The sequence below is a fragment of the Branchiostoma floridae genome, chromosome 18 (genome assembly GCF_000003815.2).
Source record: "Branchiostoma floridae strain S238N-H82 chromosome 18, Bfl_VNyyK, whole genome shotgun sequence".
In the NCBI taxonomy this organism is placed as follows: domain Eukaryota; kingdom Metazoa; phylum Chordata; class Leptocardii; order Amphioxiformes; family Branchiostomatidae; genus Branchiostoma; species Branchiostoma floridae.
In genome coordinates, this window is record NC_049996.1 from 16,214,345 (window position 1) to 16,229,262 (window position 14,918).

The 14,918-nt window shown below is 42.6% G+C and overlaps 2 protein-coding genes across 6 annotated transcripts in view; one reads left to right on the plus strand and one right to left on the minus strand.

Moving 5' to 3' along the window:
- The first annotated feature begins 7,909 nt into the window (after nt 1–7,909).
- Nucleotides 7,910–10,539, plus strand: LOC118405360 (tripartite motif-containing protein 2-like). The gene has a single exon (XM_035804817.1). It carries the CDS (start codon nt 8,066–8,068, stop codon nt 9,317–9,319), a length of 1,254 nt encoding a protein of 417 aa, XP_035660710.1. The 5' UTR covers nt 7,910–8,065; the 3' UTR covers nt 9,320–10,539.
- A 1,029-nt stretch (nt 10,540–11,568) lies between these two features.
- LOC118405359 (MAGUK p55 subfamily member 6-like) overlaps nt 11,569–14,918 on the minus strand; it is a 35,902-nt gene continuing 32,552 nt past the window's right edge. For all 5 annotated transcript variants that reach the window (XM_035804816.1, XM_035804815.1, XM_035804814.1 and 2 more), the window contains one exon: nt 11,569–14,397. In XM_035804816.1, the coding sequence (XP_035660709.1) occupies nt 14,221–14,397 (177 nt within the window). In that variant the 3' untranslated portion in view covers nt 11,569–14,220. The remainder of the gene's footprint in view (nt 14,398–14,918) is intronic.

A 14,918-nucleotide genomic window follows, 5' to 3' on the forward strand; every position in this document is an offset into this window, starting at 1 on the left:
CAAATATCTAAACAAAAACCGTCAACTTTACGCTTGCTTCATTGATTTTAGCAAAGCATTTGATTCTGTTTGGAGAAACGGCCTCTTGTTTAAATCGAGTAAACTCGGTATTGGTGGTAAATTTCTAAAAGTAATAGAGGGCATGTATTCAAAGACTATAAACTGCGTTAAATCTAAAAATGGATTGACTGAAACTTTTGTTACTAACTGTGGTGTGAGACAAGGGTGCAACTTAAGCCCTACATTATTTAACCTTTTTCTTAGCGATATTGTGTCCCAATTTGACGGTGCTCCTTGTAATCCCCCACTTATGCACAGCAAAACTGTCCCATGCTTGTTGTATGCTGACGACTTGGTAATTTTTTCCGAGTCCAAACAGGGATTACAGCATTCCTTGAACAATCTGGAAAATTATTGTGCACTTTGGAAATTAAAAGTAAATCTTAGGAAAACAAAAATTATTGTATTTACAAAGGGTGGCAGTCTACCTAAAAACTGTTCTCTCCTGTTTGATAATCGTGAAATAGAAATTGTAACTTGTTATACTTATCTTGGTATTATTGTGAGTGCAGCTGGCACGTTTAAAGCTAACAACAAATACCTGAGTGGCAAAGGTCTGAAGGCTTTATTCGGAATAAAACAATCTTTAGATAAAGCCACCGCCTCATTACCAGTTAGAAACAAACTTTTCGATGCATGTGTCAAACCTATTCTACTTTATGGCTCAGAAATATGGGGCGCATTTAAAAGCCCTAAAACCTGTCCCATTGAATCTGTTCACCTTAAATTCTGCAAACAAGCACTAAATGTCCCCAGACCAGCATCTAACCTTGCCACAAGAGCGGAATTAGGGAGGTACCCCATTCAACTGGAAGCCTCCCTGAACGCTATCAAACACTTTCTAAGAATCCGTCAAAACGTGCCAGCTGACAGTCTACAAGCCGACGCCCTATCTTGTCAATTACAACTAGATGATAATGGAAATAAGTGCTGGGCGTCCGGCGTTCGTAAGATACTGGAGGAATGCGGTTTTGCCTACATATGGAGATCTCAAATATCTCTAGGAAGAAACCTATCACCTATAACCAACGCCATCAGCCAACGATTAAAGGATATTTACATTCAAACATTTAGAACCGAAATACACAATGACAACCGGGACAAATCTTTCGGTAACAAATTACGAACCTATAGATTATTCAAGACTATTTATAAAGAAGAAGAATATCTGATGGTGAAAAACATACAGCACAGAGTGGCTGTCACTAAACTCCGGATTAGTTGCCACAAGTTACATATCGAAACTGGAAGGCACAACCGCACCCCTCTGCAGCATAGAGTCTGCCAATTTTGTGATCTACAACATGTAGAAGATGAACAGCATTTTATTTTACACTGTAAATTGTACCATAATGAACGGATTGTGCTTTATGAATATATCAGAAAAGAGTTCCCATATTTTGAACATCTGAATGCAACGGATAAATTTCTATTTTTGATGCGCCTAGACAAACCCTGTATATCAAACATTATATGTTCTTATATCTACACCTGTTCAAAGAAGCGAAAAGATGTCGACCATCCTGTTAGCTTAGTACCTTCAACTAGTTAAATTGTATCCTGTTGTTTTTTTCATATATTTGTTATTCTGTTATCAGTCACGTCTGTTATCAGTGACCTGTACCTAGCCCGTCGAGGCATGAATGTACAATAAAGGTCTTTCATTCATTATAAATACACGCATGTATAAATGTATAGCTTTGAGCTATGTGGACCACAATAATGTGTGTACCTTTACCCTTTTTCCTTTATGTTGTAGTATTAGTATGATTGCTATTATTTGCATGAGCCGAATATCATCTGTAATGACGCTAAATTAATATATTCAGGCTCCTTTTGAACTTGATTAAAAAAATGTGGTTCAGAGATTTCAAACTTTTGTCACCGTCATGTTGGTGTATCTGTGGGTTTCATCTTGTCAGGGACATCAGGTCAGGCAAGTAAATTTTATGAACGATATCCTCTGTAAACTTGCAAGAGAGCACGTTGAAACAAACTTTTGTGATAATTGTCGAGTTGTGTAAATTTTGCCATCGAAGGGCTCAAGGTGACAGACTTGTGGCCCTTACATGTATAACAGGTGCCAGCATCGTCACACATCATCGCCCATTTCTCTAAAGAAGACGCATTTTTTTATGGATAGCACTGTTTCAAAGTAATGAGCTAGTTAATTATGCCTATTCTGAACTCAATTAACTACCTGAAATGTTGTGTCCAAGTGATACAGGCTATCGTGTATGTATCCTTGACCATTTATCATTGCTGATTGGGTAGAGTGTAGACCTGTAACTAGGGGTGGGTACCGGTACAGAAAATTGAGGTCCAGGTCCGGTGAGGTCCAAAGGATCAGATCCAGGTTTGGATCTGGACCTGATTCAGTATGTGAGAACTTGTGAATGGAGGATACTCTTAACAATGGTCCATTTCGCAACAAAGAGATCTGTTTTGTAAAGTGTTTGACTCCCACTGGCGTTATAAAATCCTACAAGGCTAACTGCCTCTGTACTATTGACTGTAAAACTGGGTAGAAATGACTATAGACTCTACTCTACTTTGCTTGTTATTTTCCTCGACGGGTAAGCCACGAAACATGTGAATGCCTGATCATATAATCTGTTCATTTTCCAATAGGTCCAACATCCGGTCCACTGAATTTCTTTAGGTTTTGCTTTTTCTGTACCGGTTTAATAAGAAATTAAACGTTTCTGTACCAGTACCCACCCCTACCTGTAACACATTGATCCTTAACGGTTGTCCACTACATACAACATGACATGGAACAAACTGGTGGACAAAGCTGTGGATGTCTTTATTGATGTCTCAGTGCCTCTGTGTCTTCACAACACCTCAAAGATCAGACTTAGAAAATGAAGTAATATTTCAACCAATATTTCTTTGTGGTTGTTTTTCCCCTCAAACGTTCAAACCACATTCTCTTCAAGTACAAAGTTATTATGTCATACATGGAATCTAAGTGGTCAAAATGTTGTTCCTAGAATTCAAACAGTGTATTAAATGTTCCTGTGACAAATAGAAAGATAGTACCAGTGTATAACAAAGTATTATATATTTAGTACGTAATGGGAGTATTATATATTTAGTACATGATCGGTGCCAGACACATTATCATATACATTTGCATGATAAATGAGAAAATGTTATAATTCCATAGAGTAGCAAATGACGGGGATTTCATTACAACATCATGAAGCTTAGTGAAGGTGAACATTACTAGATATAAATCATTCAAATTAGTTGGATATTTACAGAATTAATCAGAAAACACTAAAATGGCCTTCTTTGCTACGATAAGACTTTCAAACTTTGGACTTGTGCCTCTTGGATAGAGAGGATGATCAACTGAGACAAATTATGCAAATCTGGACCTTATTTGCATAAAGAAATGGAAAAACAGAACTACTTCACTCGAAAAGATCCAAACGATTTGGCGAAGGTATGAGATCGTTGAACTCTAGTCTACACATGCAAACACCGATGGGACCTTTTTGTGACAAAATAAAGAAGTACCCCTGTCATACATAAGACTCATTAGGACTTTAAATGATATAAACTGAATCTCTGTTATATACTTCGTCTGACCCTTGCCTCTTCCCTCATGACCTCAATGAAAAGCGGCCTGTACAGTAGTCTCAAAGCAGACCCTACGGTGCCTTAGGCTTTAACACGTTAAACAGCCTCATTACCCTACACATTGGGTACCCGCCTGTGGCACTGGCTGCAAATACACCCGATATTATTATTAGAGGTAGTATCAAAGCTGGCCAAGGAGTGTAGAGGGCCAAAGGGAGTCAAACGGGCACCTGGTGCCGCTATACTAAGTCCCTTGTCAGCCTTGATACTATCTCCAAGGCACCGTAGGGTCTGCTTGGAGACTAACCTGCAGGCCGATTTGAGCTTTCATGAATAAACAAAGGTTCAAACAAGAACTGCGCCAGTATCACCTCACCTCACCGGTCCCATAGCCTCACCGGCCGTAGGGGCAGCAATGCCATCAACACAAGTTTTCCATCTTCGTCTATCTTCGGCCAAGGTTTCTAGCTGGTGTACTGTTTGTCCCGACCATTCGTTCAAGTCACTAGTCCAAGTCCGTCGCGGACGTCCCCTAGGTCTTTAAATACACCCTCCGCCCCACCTTGCACTAAGTTGCAGTATAGTGTGAGTCAAAGTGCCCTTTGCTCTCGTAGCATTGCCAAACCATTGTAACTTCTTCTTTTTCACAAGCGAAAGGAAACTGGGGCATGGGCCTGGCTGCTAGGGCATTAACACGCTGCATGACTTCTCTGTTTGTGGTGTGCGATGACCAATGTACCCGAAGTAGCGCCGGTAATGGCCTGAGGACATTTTTGTACAATCCCGCATTTGCATACCGACTACTGAGAAACCCCTTGAGTCTGTCCAATGTGGTTCCTGTCAATTTTCACTTGTTTTGATATCGCACCAGTGGTGTCTACGGGCGACACGGGAAAACCTCGAGTTCCAAACTGCATCCAGCTGAACAGAACAGGAGAAACAGGACAGAAGAATCTTTTCTTTATGGTACGTGTTCTTTGAATTTTGTAGAAATTGCTAAACTTTCTTTCCAATACTAAATTAATATATGGACTTACCCTAAATTTTCAGTCAAACTCCGTCGACCTTGTTCACAGAATGACCCTCTCTATATATGCTACACCACCCCACACCTACTTTCTTTGCGAGAGAGGGTCATTCTTTGAACAAGGTCGACGGAGTTTGACCGAAAATTTAGGGTAAGTCCATATATTGATTTAGTGTTGGAAAGAAAGTTTAGCAATTTCTATAATGTAATCTACCAACACAGATGAACTTTCATGCTTTAACATTTGACTTTAACATTGTCGGCAAATACAACCAAGTAATCATATTAAGATGTCGAAAAACTCTTTTAAAGCTTTACATTAGGTTCATGTCATTAGATTTTCCGAGTGTTACCATAAAACAACCTACCTCAATCCTACCTTAGTAAAGCGTTGGCATTTTCCCCAGCCGACCTTTCCTTCTCGCTTAGTTCGTTGTTACCTTTATAAAGTCTGTAGACATTGTATTTTAGGCAGCGCTTGTATGTCTGTATGTCTTTGGCCTTAGTACACAAAGTAAATCAAAAACAGAAGGATTGATTTCATATTTGGTGTGTTAGGCCCGGCCTTTCTACTAGAAGGCGATCGCGCTGCGCTCTCACTGTGACCTAAATAGTGTACGTTAATATGTGTAACCTTTGTTTTCACACTGGATATATCATACAAAACGTAAAAGTGTGACTGAAAGGACAACAAAAGACACAAAGTGTAAAAAGATTCGTTTCTTTTCCACACAATTCGTTGATCGATATGTCAAATTATAGGTGGTCATAGGTCGCAGAGAGAGCGCGGCGAGAGCGCCAATATAGTGGAAATGGGACAATATATTAAAGAACAGTGTGACAAAAAATGGAAAAATGGATAATAACTATATTTGGTGCTCTTTCTATAAATTTGGCCACATTTATCTACACATGCAAACACCTGTAACAGTGGAGTTCAAGCGCTGCCAAACTGACCACGCCAACAGCTCTGAGCTTTTGGCGTTGCGGTCTGCACGCTGGATTAGTGATCTGCCGGTTCGAACCCGGGTGTCGGCATGTTGTTTCTTTCTGTTTCTACTCGTCCCTCTGGTTGTTTCATTGGTTCCCACACCGGGATAGCCTCTACCAGGCTCCGTGGATCGGTAGAATCATTATGTAAGGAAACGTACTCTTCTGGCCGGCTAACTCCCCTAGTGTACTATAGACTCTATTTGTCCAACTTCTACAATTAGACCACCGATCCACGAAGCCTGGTAGAGGCTACACCGGGAATCTAACCCGGGCCTTGGCAGTGAGAACGCCAAAATCCTAACCACTAGACCATATCTTGAAAAGAAAAGGGTTGGGTTGGGTTGGGTTGGGTTGGGGGGGGGGGTGTCCCGGGTGTCGGCATGTCGTTTCTGTCTGTTTTTACTCGCCCATCTGGTTGTTTCACTCCGATGTGACCTCTTTCTGACACCATCAAGAAATACCCCTGCCAGACAGTAGACGCCTTCATCAGACAGAGCCAGTATCGCCTTAGGACATTTTTGTAACAATACCGACATTTGCATACCGATTACTGAAATCCCTTGATTCTGTCCATATACGTTATATAAGCTTAAGGTCCTTGTTCTGTCCAATTTTACATCGCATTGGTGTCAAACCAAGTAGGTTTAATAAAACCTCCCTGGTCAAACCTACAAAACTGGGCGACTCCAGCAATAAAAATAGGTTGATAAAGCCAAAATTCTTCTGTCCTAACGACGGTATGTGTTCTTTGAAATTTGATACAAATGTGTTAAACATTGGCGGCAAATACAACCAAGTACATGTAAACATATTAAGGAGGACATCATTTGCATAATTGATGTCCAACAATGTTCACCTATACATAACTTCCCAATGCTACAAGTAAGAAGTTCCGATCATTTACCACAATGACATTATAGCATTTTCTCATCAATTATGCAAATTAGGTCTTTATTTTGCATGATATCTATCAATGCTCTTCTCCTTCTCAGTTAAGGCCCCCTCTCACTTGACGTGCGGCACGCTTGCGGCATTGCTGCGTTCGGAAGATGCTCAACGAATTTCAGAGATAAAGAACGAATTTTCTTACTTGTTGTGTATTTTGTGGTCTTCTATGTCACACTTTTACGTATTGCGCAATATCTGAATTATAACAAATCGGAGAAAATAACAAAACAGTACCGCAGTGAACGAACGCAGCAATGCCGCAAGCGTGCCGCACGTCAAGTGAGAGGGGGCCTTTACAAATGTCACATGTTGCAATGGTCCTATAATGGAACTGAGCGTGTTTAGACAATTTCCTAATCAATCATGCTAATTAGATTACAATTTGCATAATCAATATGTAATCATATGAAGCATCACTTTCTATCACCATCTACTTACGAAAATCATGACAATTCGTCAACCCATTATTGAGTTATTCGCTTTCAAAGCCTGACACCAAACCTGCCCTACAGTTCCAAAACAAGCCGTTAGGGAGCCCAAACCTATACCACTCACTCTCGAGAGCTGTCTACCACTCCAAAAGAATAGCCCATAACTCGACATATCAAACCCGGAAGTTCCGCTGCAGTTCCGTAACAAGCTGCTGGAAGGCCCCAAATCTAACCGTTTCCAGGTCTCATCAAGACCTACAATACATGTATATCGAATATCAGTACAATCCATCCGAGCGTTCTCGAGTTACGCTGGTCTTCTACATACATACATACAAACGCTACCCAAAACATAACCTTCTTGACGAAGGTAATAAATGACCTAGTATTATGTTTCCTTTGAAGTAAATGTTTCTCCTTATTGACCCTTAATGGTACATGGTAGGATGTTCATACCCATGGTATAGGGAAGTTAGGTCAACGTGACGTGAGTACAGTGAAATATGCCTTATACTAATTAGGACCTAATTTGCATGGTCAATGCTAATTAGACCTACTTCCTTGAAACATTATATGCATTGATTAATGATGAGATACAACATTGTTCCTTTCATTCACCCTTGACAGCTCCGTCTCTGGGCTCCGTGAAGACTAGCGTCCTGCAGAATCTCCCTGGAGTCTTTCAGCAGACATTCGACTCACTAGCGTTTATAATTCAAACACTGGACGACTGACACCACATCATCATCATCATCAGATGACGATCATCAGATGACCCCGCGAGGGGCATAGTAGGGGGGGGGGGAGTTGAGGTCCCGGGTTAGGGCGGGCAGCCCTCCTGCCTGGCACTCAACGCTGGGAGCACTTACTGCCGTGTCAGGCAGGAATTGTTCTGGGAAAGTGTGAGAATTTGTATGTGTCAGTGCGGGCTGGTTCTTGAGTTGGTGGCTTAGTAACCACGAGTACGCCCTTGGTTGCTTTGAGCAAGTTCCGTGAATATAAAAAGGACGACAAAATGGCGGCTGCACTCTCAAGTTTAAGGGAGGACATCTGTGAAGACCTGACCTGCAGCATCTGCCTGGAGCTGTTCACCAGGCCCAAGATGCTGCCCTGTCAGCACACCTTCTGTCAGGACTGCATACAGCACCTTGTAGGAGGTGGAATCTTCTTCCTATGCCCGTACTGTCGCCAGCTGACCAGGATACCAGCCCAGGGGGTCCCAGGTTTGCCAGACAACCGCATGGCTTCAAGTCTGTGCAGGAAACTTAAACGGCAGTTGGGAGAAATTCGGCCTGGACACTCTGGGTCTATCTTAGCAGGAACGTCACGTAACGTTGCAGCACTGGACGCAGGACAACGTCACGGGAACCAACAGCAAACAGAGCCTTCAAGGATAATGATTGGTGGGGAGGGATCGAGGAAAGGGGAGTTTCGGTGTGCCGTTGGTGTCGCAGTGTCAGATGAAGGGGAGATCTTTGTAGCAGACCATCGGAACCAGAGAATCCAAGTCTTCACCCTGCGGGGGGCATTCGTTCGGCAGTTCCCAACGGTCGTGCCCGATGAAGAGACGATGATGAATCCTGACGATGTGGCCTTGGACGGGGAGGGGAACCTGTGGGTGGTGGGGAAACAGTTTGTGGTAGAGAAGCCAGACTCCACTGGCTTTGCTGTGCGGTACACAAAACAGGGCATTGTGCAGGAGAAGTTTGACCTACTAGGCATCAGGTGGTACAGAGGAGTTGCCGTGGACACCAGGAGGAACCACATCCTCATCACACAAACCGTAGGAGATTGGGACAACCAGGACAAGCTATGTGGTGAAGTGCACGTGTTTCGTGCAGATGGAACACTTGTAGGAACTGTTGGCGCTCATAACTCGTGGTGGGGCTATCTGTTTAGACGCCAGAGGTTGAAGTACCCAGCGTTCCTTACTGTGGATGGGGACGGAAACGTGTTCGTGACAGACTGTGAGAACCACTGCGTGTTTGTGTACAACGAGGACGGACAGTTTCTGTTCCAGTTCGGAGGCGAAGGAAGCGGTGACGGCCAACTCAACGATCCCCAGGGCATATGTACAGACAGTGCGGGGAACATCGTCGTGGCAGACATGGGAAACGGGCGTGTGGAGATGTTTGACAAGACAGGCAAATTCCTGCGACACGTCGCCACGGATGCGCAGCGCCCCCTGGCCGTTGCCATGGCAACACAGGGTCAGCTGGTGGTTACAGATATGCATCATGACATAGTCACCATATTTGGTAACTACTAAACCTGATATTTGTTCAATCTTTGTATTGTATATGAATGTATGTGCTCACGACATCAGCCTGCTGTGTCCACATTATATTGTTTGTTGAATATTGCAATTTGAATAAAGTCGCATGTCGCGTGGGTGAATAAAGTCAAAGTCAAGGGTAAACTTGGTCGGAGCAATTGTTTGGACAATGGACAGCTTTAGTGCCTCTTTTGGGAAAAAAAATGCAAAATTGGTTCCAACAGAAGACGCCCCCAAAATAGGCAATCTTGTAATTTTACTACCCAAAATATGTATTTATGAAAGTTTACTTTCATTCGTTTCTAAATTATATTAACTTTTTCCACAAAGTGGAGTATTCTATTGCAACAAGGAGTGGAAAACACCGGGGCAAATGGGGAAAGTTATGCTCTTGATGGTAATATATCATTTCTTAACTTTTTTTATGTATTATTCTTATTTCATTACTTGTGGATGGGTGGTTCACTGTCCAATTCATTTCTTTTGATTTATGAATAAAATGTTTAAAAAACAACTTACAACGAAGCCAGACAACAATTACCAATCTCTGCCATGTCAGGGCTCACAGTGACAGATTTGTGGCACTTCCATGTATAACAGGTGCCAGCATCGTCACACATCATTGCCCATTTCTCTAAGGGACCAATATTTTTTTATAAGGCCACAGCAAGTAGATTTTATGGATGACATACGCGCGCTCATTGATTTTCGCCTCATTTCAGAAAAAAAAGATTTTCTTCTTCAGGGATCGTCAGATAGACCAATATGGGTGTTGTAACCTAATAAGTGTATGTAGAATTGACACTAGAGAGGTAACCATGATTGTAGTTCCAGAAGTGAAACTTGCTGGATAGTTGTAAATGTGGCACCAATAAGGAAGCCATGAATGTAGTTGCCAACATGCTTAGTCATACCAGTCCACCACACTAGTGTCACCTTTACTAGACTAATTCACACCTTGAATACAGGAATGAATGTCTTGTTGGTTGTGATGCTATAGTTTGTCACTTTAAATCTTGTAACTTTATTATCTACTTTGAAAACTTGTTTTATTATACCCATCGTTTTTTTTCGCCTTTTCTCATTATTTTTGCAGTCTGCAGAGGATGTTATCCATAAAATTGACTTGCTGTGGCCTAAAATAGCATTGTTTGAAAGTAATGCGCAAGTTAATTTCATCCGTGTATACCTTTATGTTGGAAGAAGGTTTATCATTGTACTCACTGCACTTGGGGCACCGGTGCGGCACTGCGGGGTTCGTAGACGGCTCAACGAATTTCAGAGATAAAGAACGAATGTTGTTCCGTTTTGTGTATTTTGTTGTCTTCTAAGTCATACTTTTACGTATTACGCATATCTAAATTTTACAATGTCGCAGTGAAGGAACCCCGCAGTGCTGCACCGGTGCCCCAAGTGCAGTGAGAGTCCACCTTAACCACTACATACAACATGACATGGAACAAACTGGGATTTTTTATGTGATATTCAAACCAAAGTATTATTTCAGCCTGTGCCTTGGTATAAAAACAATGACTTGATCTGCTGAAAATTGGCACAGGGATGCCTTGGGTATATGTTAACAGGACTACATTCACACTTTTGGCATACAGTCAAACCTGTCTATAGCGGCCACTCAAGGGACTGGAGAAATGTGGCCACTATAGACAGGTGGCCACTATAGAGAAAATGTTGATCAATTGACCATGAGCAAGCTACACATGATTTCAGTTCCTACTAATCTTTCTCACCAAGTAACATTGTCTCGATCGGTAAATTCACCGACAAAGACTTGCACTTTAATGCTCAAGGCATGCATACCTTCTGCAACCGCTAAAATGACCCTGTCAGGAACTCCAAATCCTCGCAAACTACAATTTCAAACACGGTGCAGGGTGACATAAGGCTGCAGTATGGTTGCAATAGGCAGTGTTTCTGTATCAACGGGACCGGAAATCGTGTGGCCGTGGCCGCGTTGGACAGGTGGCCGCTAAGCCTATTTCTTAATCATTACGAATCCAAGGGACCGACAAAAAGTGGCCACTATGGCCAGGTGGTCGCTATGCAAAGGTGGCCGCTAATACAGGTTTGACTGTACACCACTGTGGACTGTTAATAATTTTGGGACGTTTGGCTCTTTTCGGACTTAAGTTATAGTTCTGGGCCAGGGGCCGTATCGCCCTGGCCCAGGGGTCGAATTGTCCGACATTCAACCACTACATACAACATGACATGGAACAAACTGGTGGACAAAGCTGTGGATGTCTTTATTGACGTCTCAGTGCCTCTGTGTCTTCACATTTACACCTCAAAGATCAGACTTAAAAAAACACATTTCAACCAATATTTCTTTGTGGTTGTTTTTCCCCTTGAACGTTCAAACCACATTCTCTTCAAGTACAAAGTTATTATGTCAAACATAGATTCTAAGTGGTCAAAAAAAATTGTTAGAATTCACACAGTTTATTCAACATTCATGTGGCGAAAAGTAACACATTATGTGTGCCAGAAACGATTACTCATCCCCCACGTGCTAGGTGATCTGTCCCTGGTTAGTATTTCTGAAGGGGAGTTTCATTATTGATGCAGGGTGATGCGAGAGCCACTCAACACTCAGGCCCAATAAAGACTGATTACTTCTACATGCATAAATCACTTCAACACTGGGGTAATCACCCCCACTCAGGAGTGGATCAGTCCAACTCATAATCACTTTCTATTCGACTTGGACTGTTCCACTTCTGATTAGGTGGTTTTACAAAGTCCAACACTGGGGTACTGATTTTACCTCCCATACAAGAATGGCGCATTCCAACGCGTACACAACTTCCCATTGCATATGGAATGTACCATTTCTATACGGGTGGTTTCACTTAGCTACTAGACACTGGAGTACACAGTTTGTAAAAATTTCTTACATCTATGGTGGTGCAATAATTCTTTGAAGTGCTTCTTTTTTTTTCTTCCTTTATTTCAAAATAAAACATTGATAAAAAAATTCCGTCACAATCACACCGACATGTCATCACTACCATATTTGGTTTCTCGCAAAATTCCTACCAGCAGAAAAAACTAAACCCGACGAAAGAAAAGCATGAAAATCACGTCACATAAGGTCAAAGCAGCAGCAGTGTCTTCTCTCTAACTACATGAAGTTTAATAATAGCAATCAAACTATACAGATACAAGTGGCTGACTGAGGCCCAAACTGTGCTGACCAACTGTAGCTTATACTGGCCCACAGATGACAATTGTCTTACAATACAATGTTTCATATTGGACATCCAAAATTGTCGTCATTCATAGTTAGGGTATAAAAGACCCGTTTCTTCCAGATCACTTTAGTGTCACTGACGAAAACTGGAGGGTGCCAGTTGAAATGTCAGTTCCAAAATCATATCTAGTTGCTTGAGTAATTGCTTTTTGGCATAATTATGGGGGTCCGTAGCATGCTTTTGGCCGTTTTTTTATTTTTATCAGTCTGCCCCCCCCCCCTCCCCACACAGTTTGGACCCCACCCTACAGCGCTAATAATTCCTACAGAAATCCGACATCTTACAAAGTCGACAAACACGGAAAGCTGCCGAAGCTGATTTATTCATCCTCACAAATCAAACAGATTCAACACCAGAAATTCAGGCAGTAAAAACATCATCCACAGGACAGCACACGACGACCATATATGGGCAGCCTTGGGGTCAGAGGTCACAGCACCATTGGAGTTGTGGCTGATTTTTGCCACAAGACAGTGATTTTTGCGACAGTTTTTCCTAATCAAGTTGTAACCGCAAAACCTGTATTGCTTTTGCTCCTGTCCATGGGCACCACCATGTTTGGGCCGCCATCTTTGTTTCCCATCATGCTACAGGAGTGGTGTATGATGGGAAGGGGCGTCACCATATTTCCAACATTGTTACTACTGAAACTTGACAACTTCTGCCCCCAAGGCTGACCCGACTTTCCTTACAGTATCGTTTTTTCCTTCTCTCGAAGTAGAAAATTTGTACATTTTGGTTTCCTTAAGTGTTATACTTAATGCAGCGAAACTGGGTCCACAAAAATTCCTCTAAGAATTCCTACAACAAAAAATCATCGACAAACATCCGGACAACTTTTCCTGGGGAATTTACCTGCTCATGATTGCTGCTGACGTGATCACCTGCAAACACCTGTGTGCACACCTGGCCGAACACTTTCATTTTTTTAATCCAATACTACAGACAGCCTTTAAGGCCAGAATCAAAGGGACGACGTCCAATTTCCATTTTTAGTTGTGCTTCCAAGAACAGTGATCCTACAAATGTTATGCCCTTTCCTACTTGTTGTGTGGTCTGCTAAGATTAATGCCTTTAAGTCTAACATCCCTGCCTTCCAACTACTTATTACTTACACATTGTTTTTGGTATGTTATCATTTGTCATGCAGTACTGCATGTTGCCACAAGGGGGCCTTCCTTACGTTTTGCTGTGAATTACGTCTGCAAACAAGTTCTTAAGTATTTTTGGGGTATCTTAATGCTAAGAAACCATCACGATTTTGCCAACATGTGAATATTAATCCTGAATTTTGCAGAGTCTAAGACTTAGACACAAGACGAATTCTGTCGCCGTCAGTGCCATATGTAAGAACTCTCTCACACACATTTCCTTCAGAGAGCCCTAAACTGTGCCAGATCAAACTTACAGTTGCTACAGAAACAAGCTTACAGTTGCTATGGAAACGAACGGTTGCTACAGAGACAGTTGCTATGGAGACACATTTCTGATTGCCGAGTGCACAACTTGAGCTACAATGCCATTGGTAGAAAAATCCAGCTAAGTACGGACATGTACGCTTTCCTAAAACAGCCCCCCTGACAACGGAGGTGTAACCACGGAGACGAGGTTGCCATGGTGACGTCAGTAGACCCAGGTGACGGGGACCCACTGCGGCTCGGTGCTGAGGCCGTCCACGGCGGACTGCAGCTTCTCGTAGCAGACGTCGAGGTTGTCGTTGGTGATCTGCAGGTCGAAGAAGTGACCGTACGCGCGCTCCAACCGGGCGCTCTCCTCCACCGTCCTCTTCAGGTCATTGTCCTGCAGGGCAAAGGTCAGGGGTTAGTGAGGTCATTGTCATGATGGGTATAGGTCAGGGGTCAGTACAGGTCATTGTCCTGTAGGGAAAAGGTCAGGGGTTAGTATGGTTGTTGTCCTGCAGGGTATAGGTCAGGGGTCAGTACAGGTCATTGTCATGTAGGGCAACATAAGGGTCAGTACAGGTCGTTGTCCATTGGTCTGGTCAGTTGGTCCAACACACATGTACACCCACAAACCCAGGTCATAGCTGTTATAAACCCACAAATCCAGGTTATAGCTGTTGTAAACCCATGTCATATGTGTTATACAACACCCAGGTCATTCATAGTTGTTGTATCATAACACACCCAGGTCATACTCATAGCTGTTATACACCCATACACCCAGGTCATACATGTAGCTGTGCAACTGGCCTGAAGAACCCACACACAGACATGGTACAGACTTTAACACACCAACACAACTGTCTGGATGCACACCAACAAACAAGCATCAGGAAGCATCAGTTATAGATGTGTAGC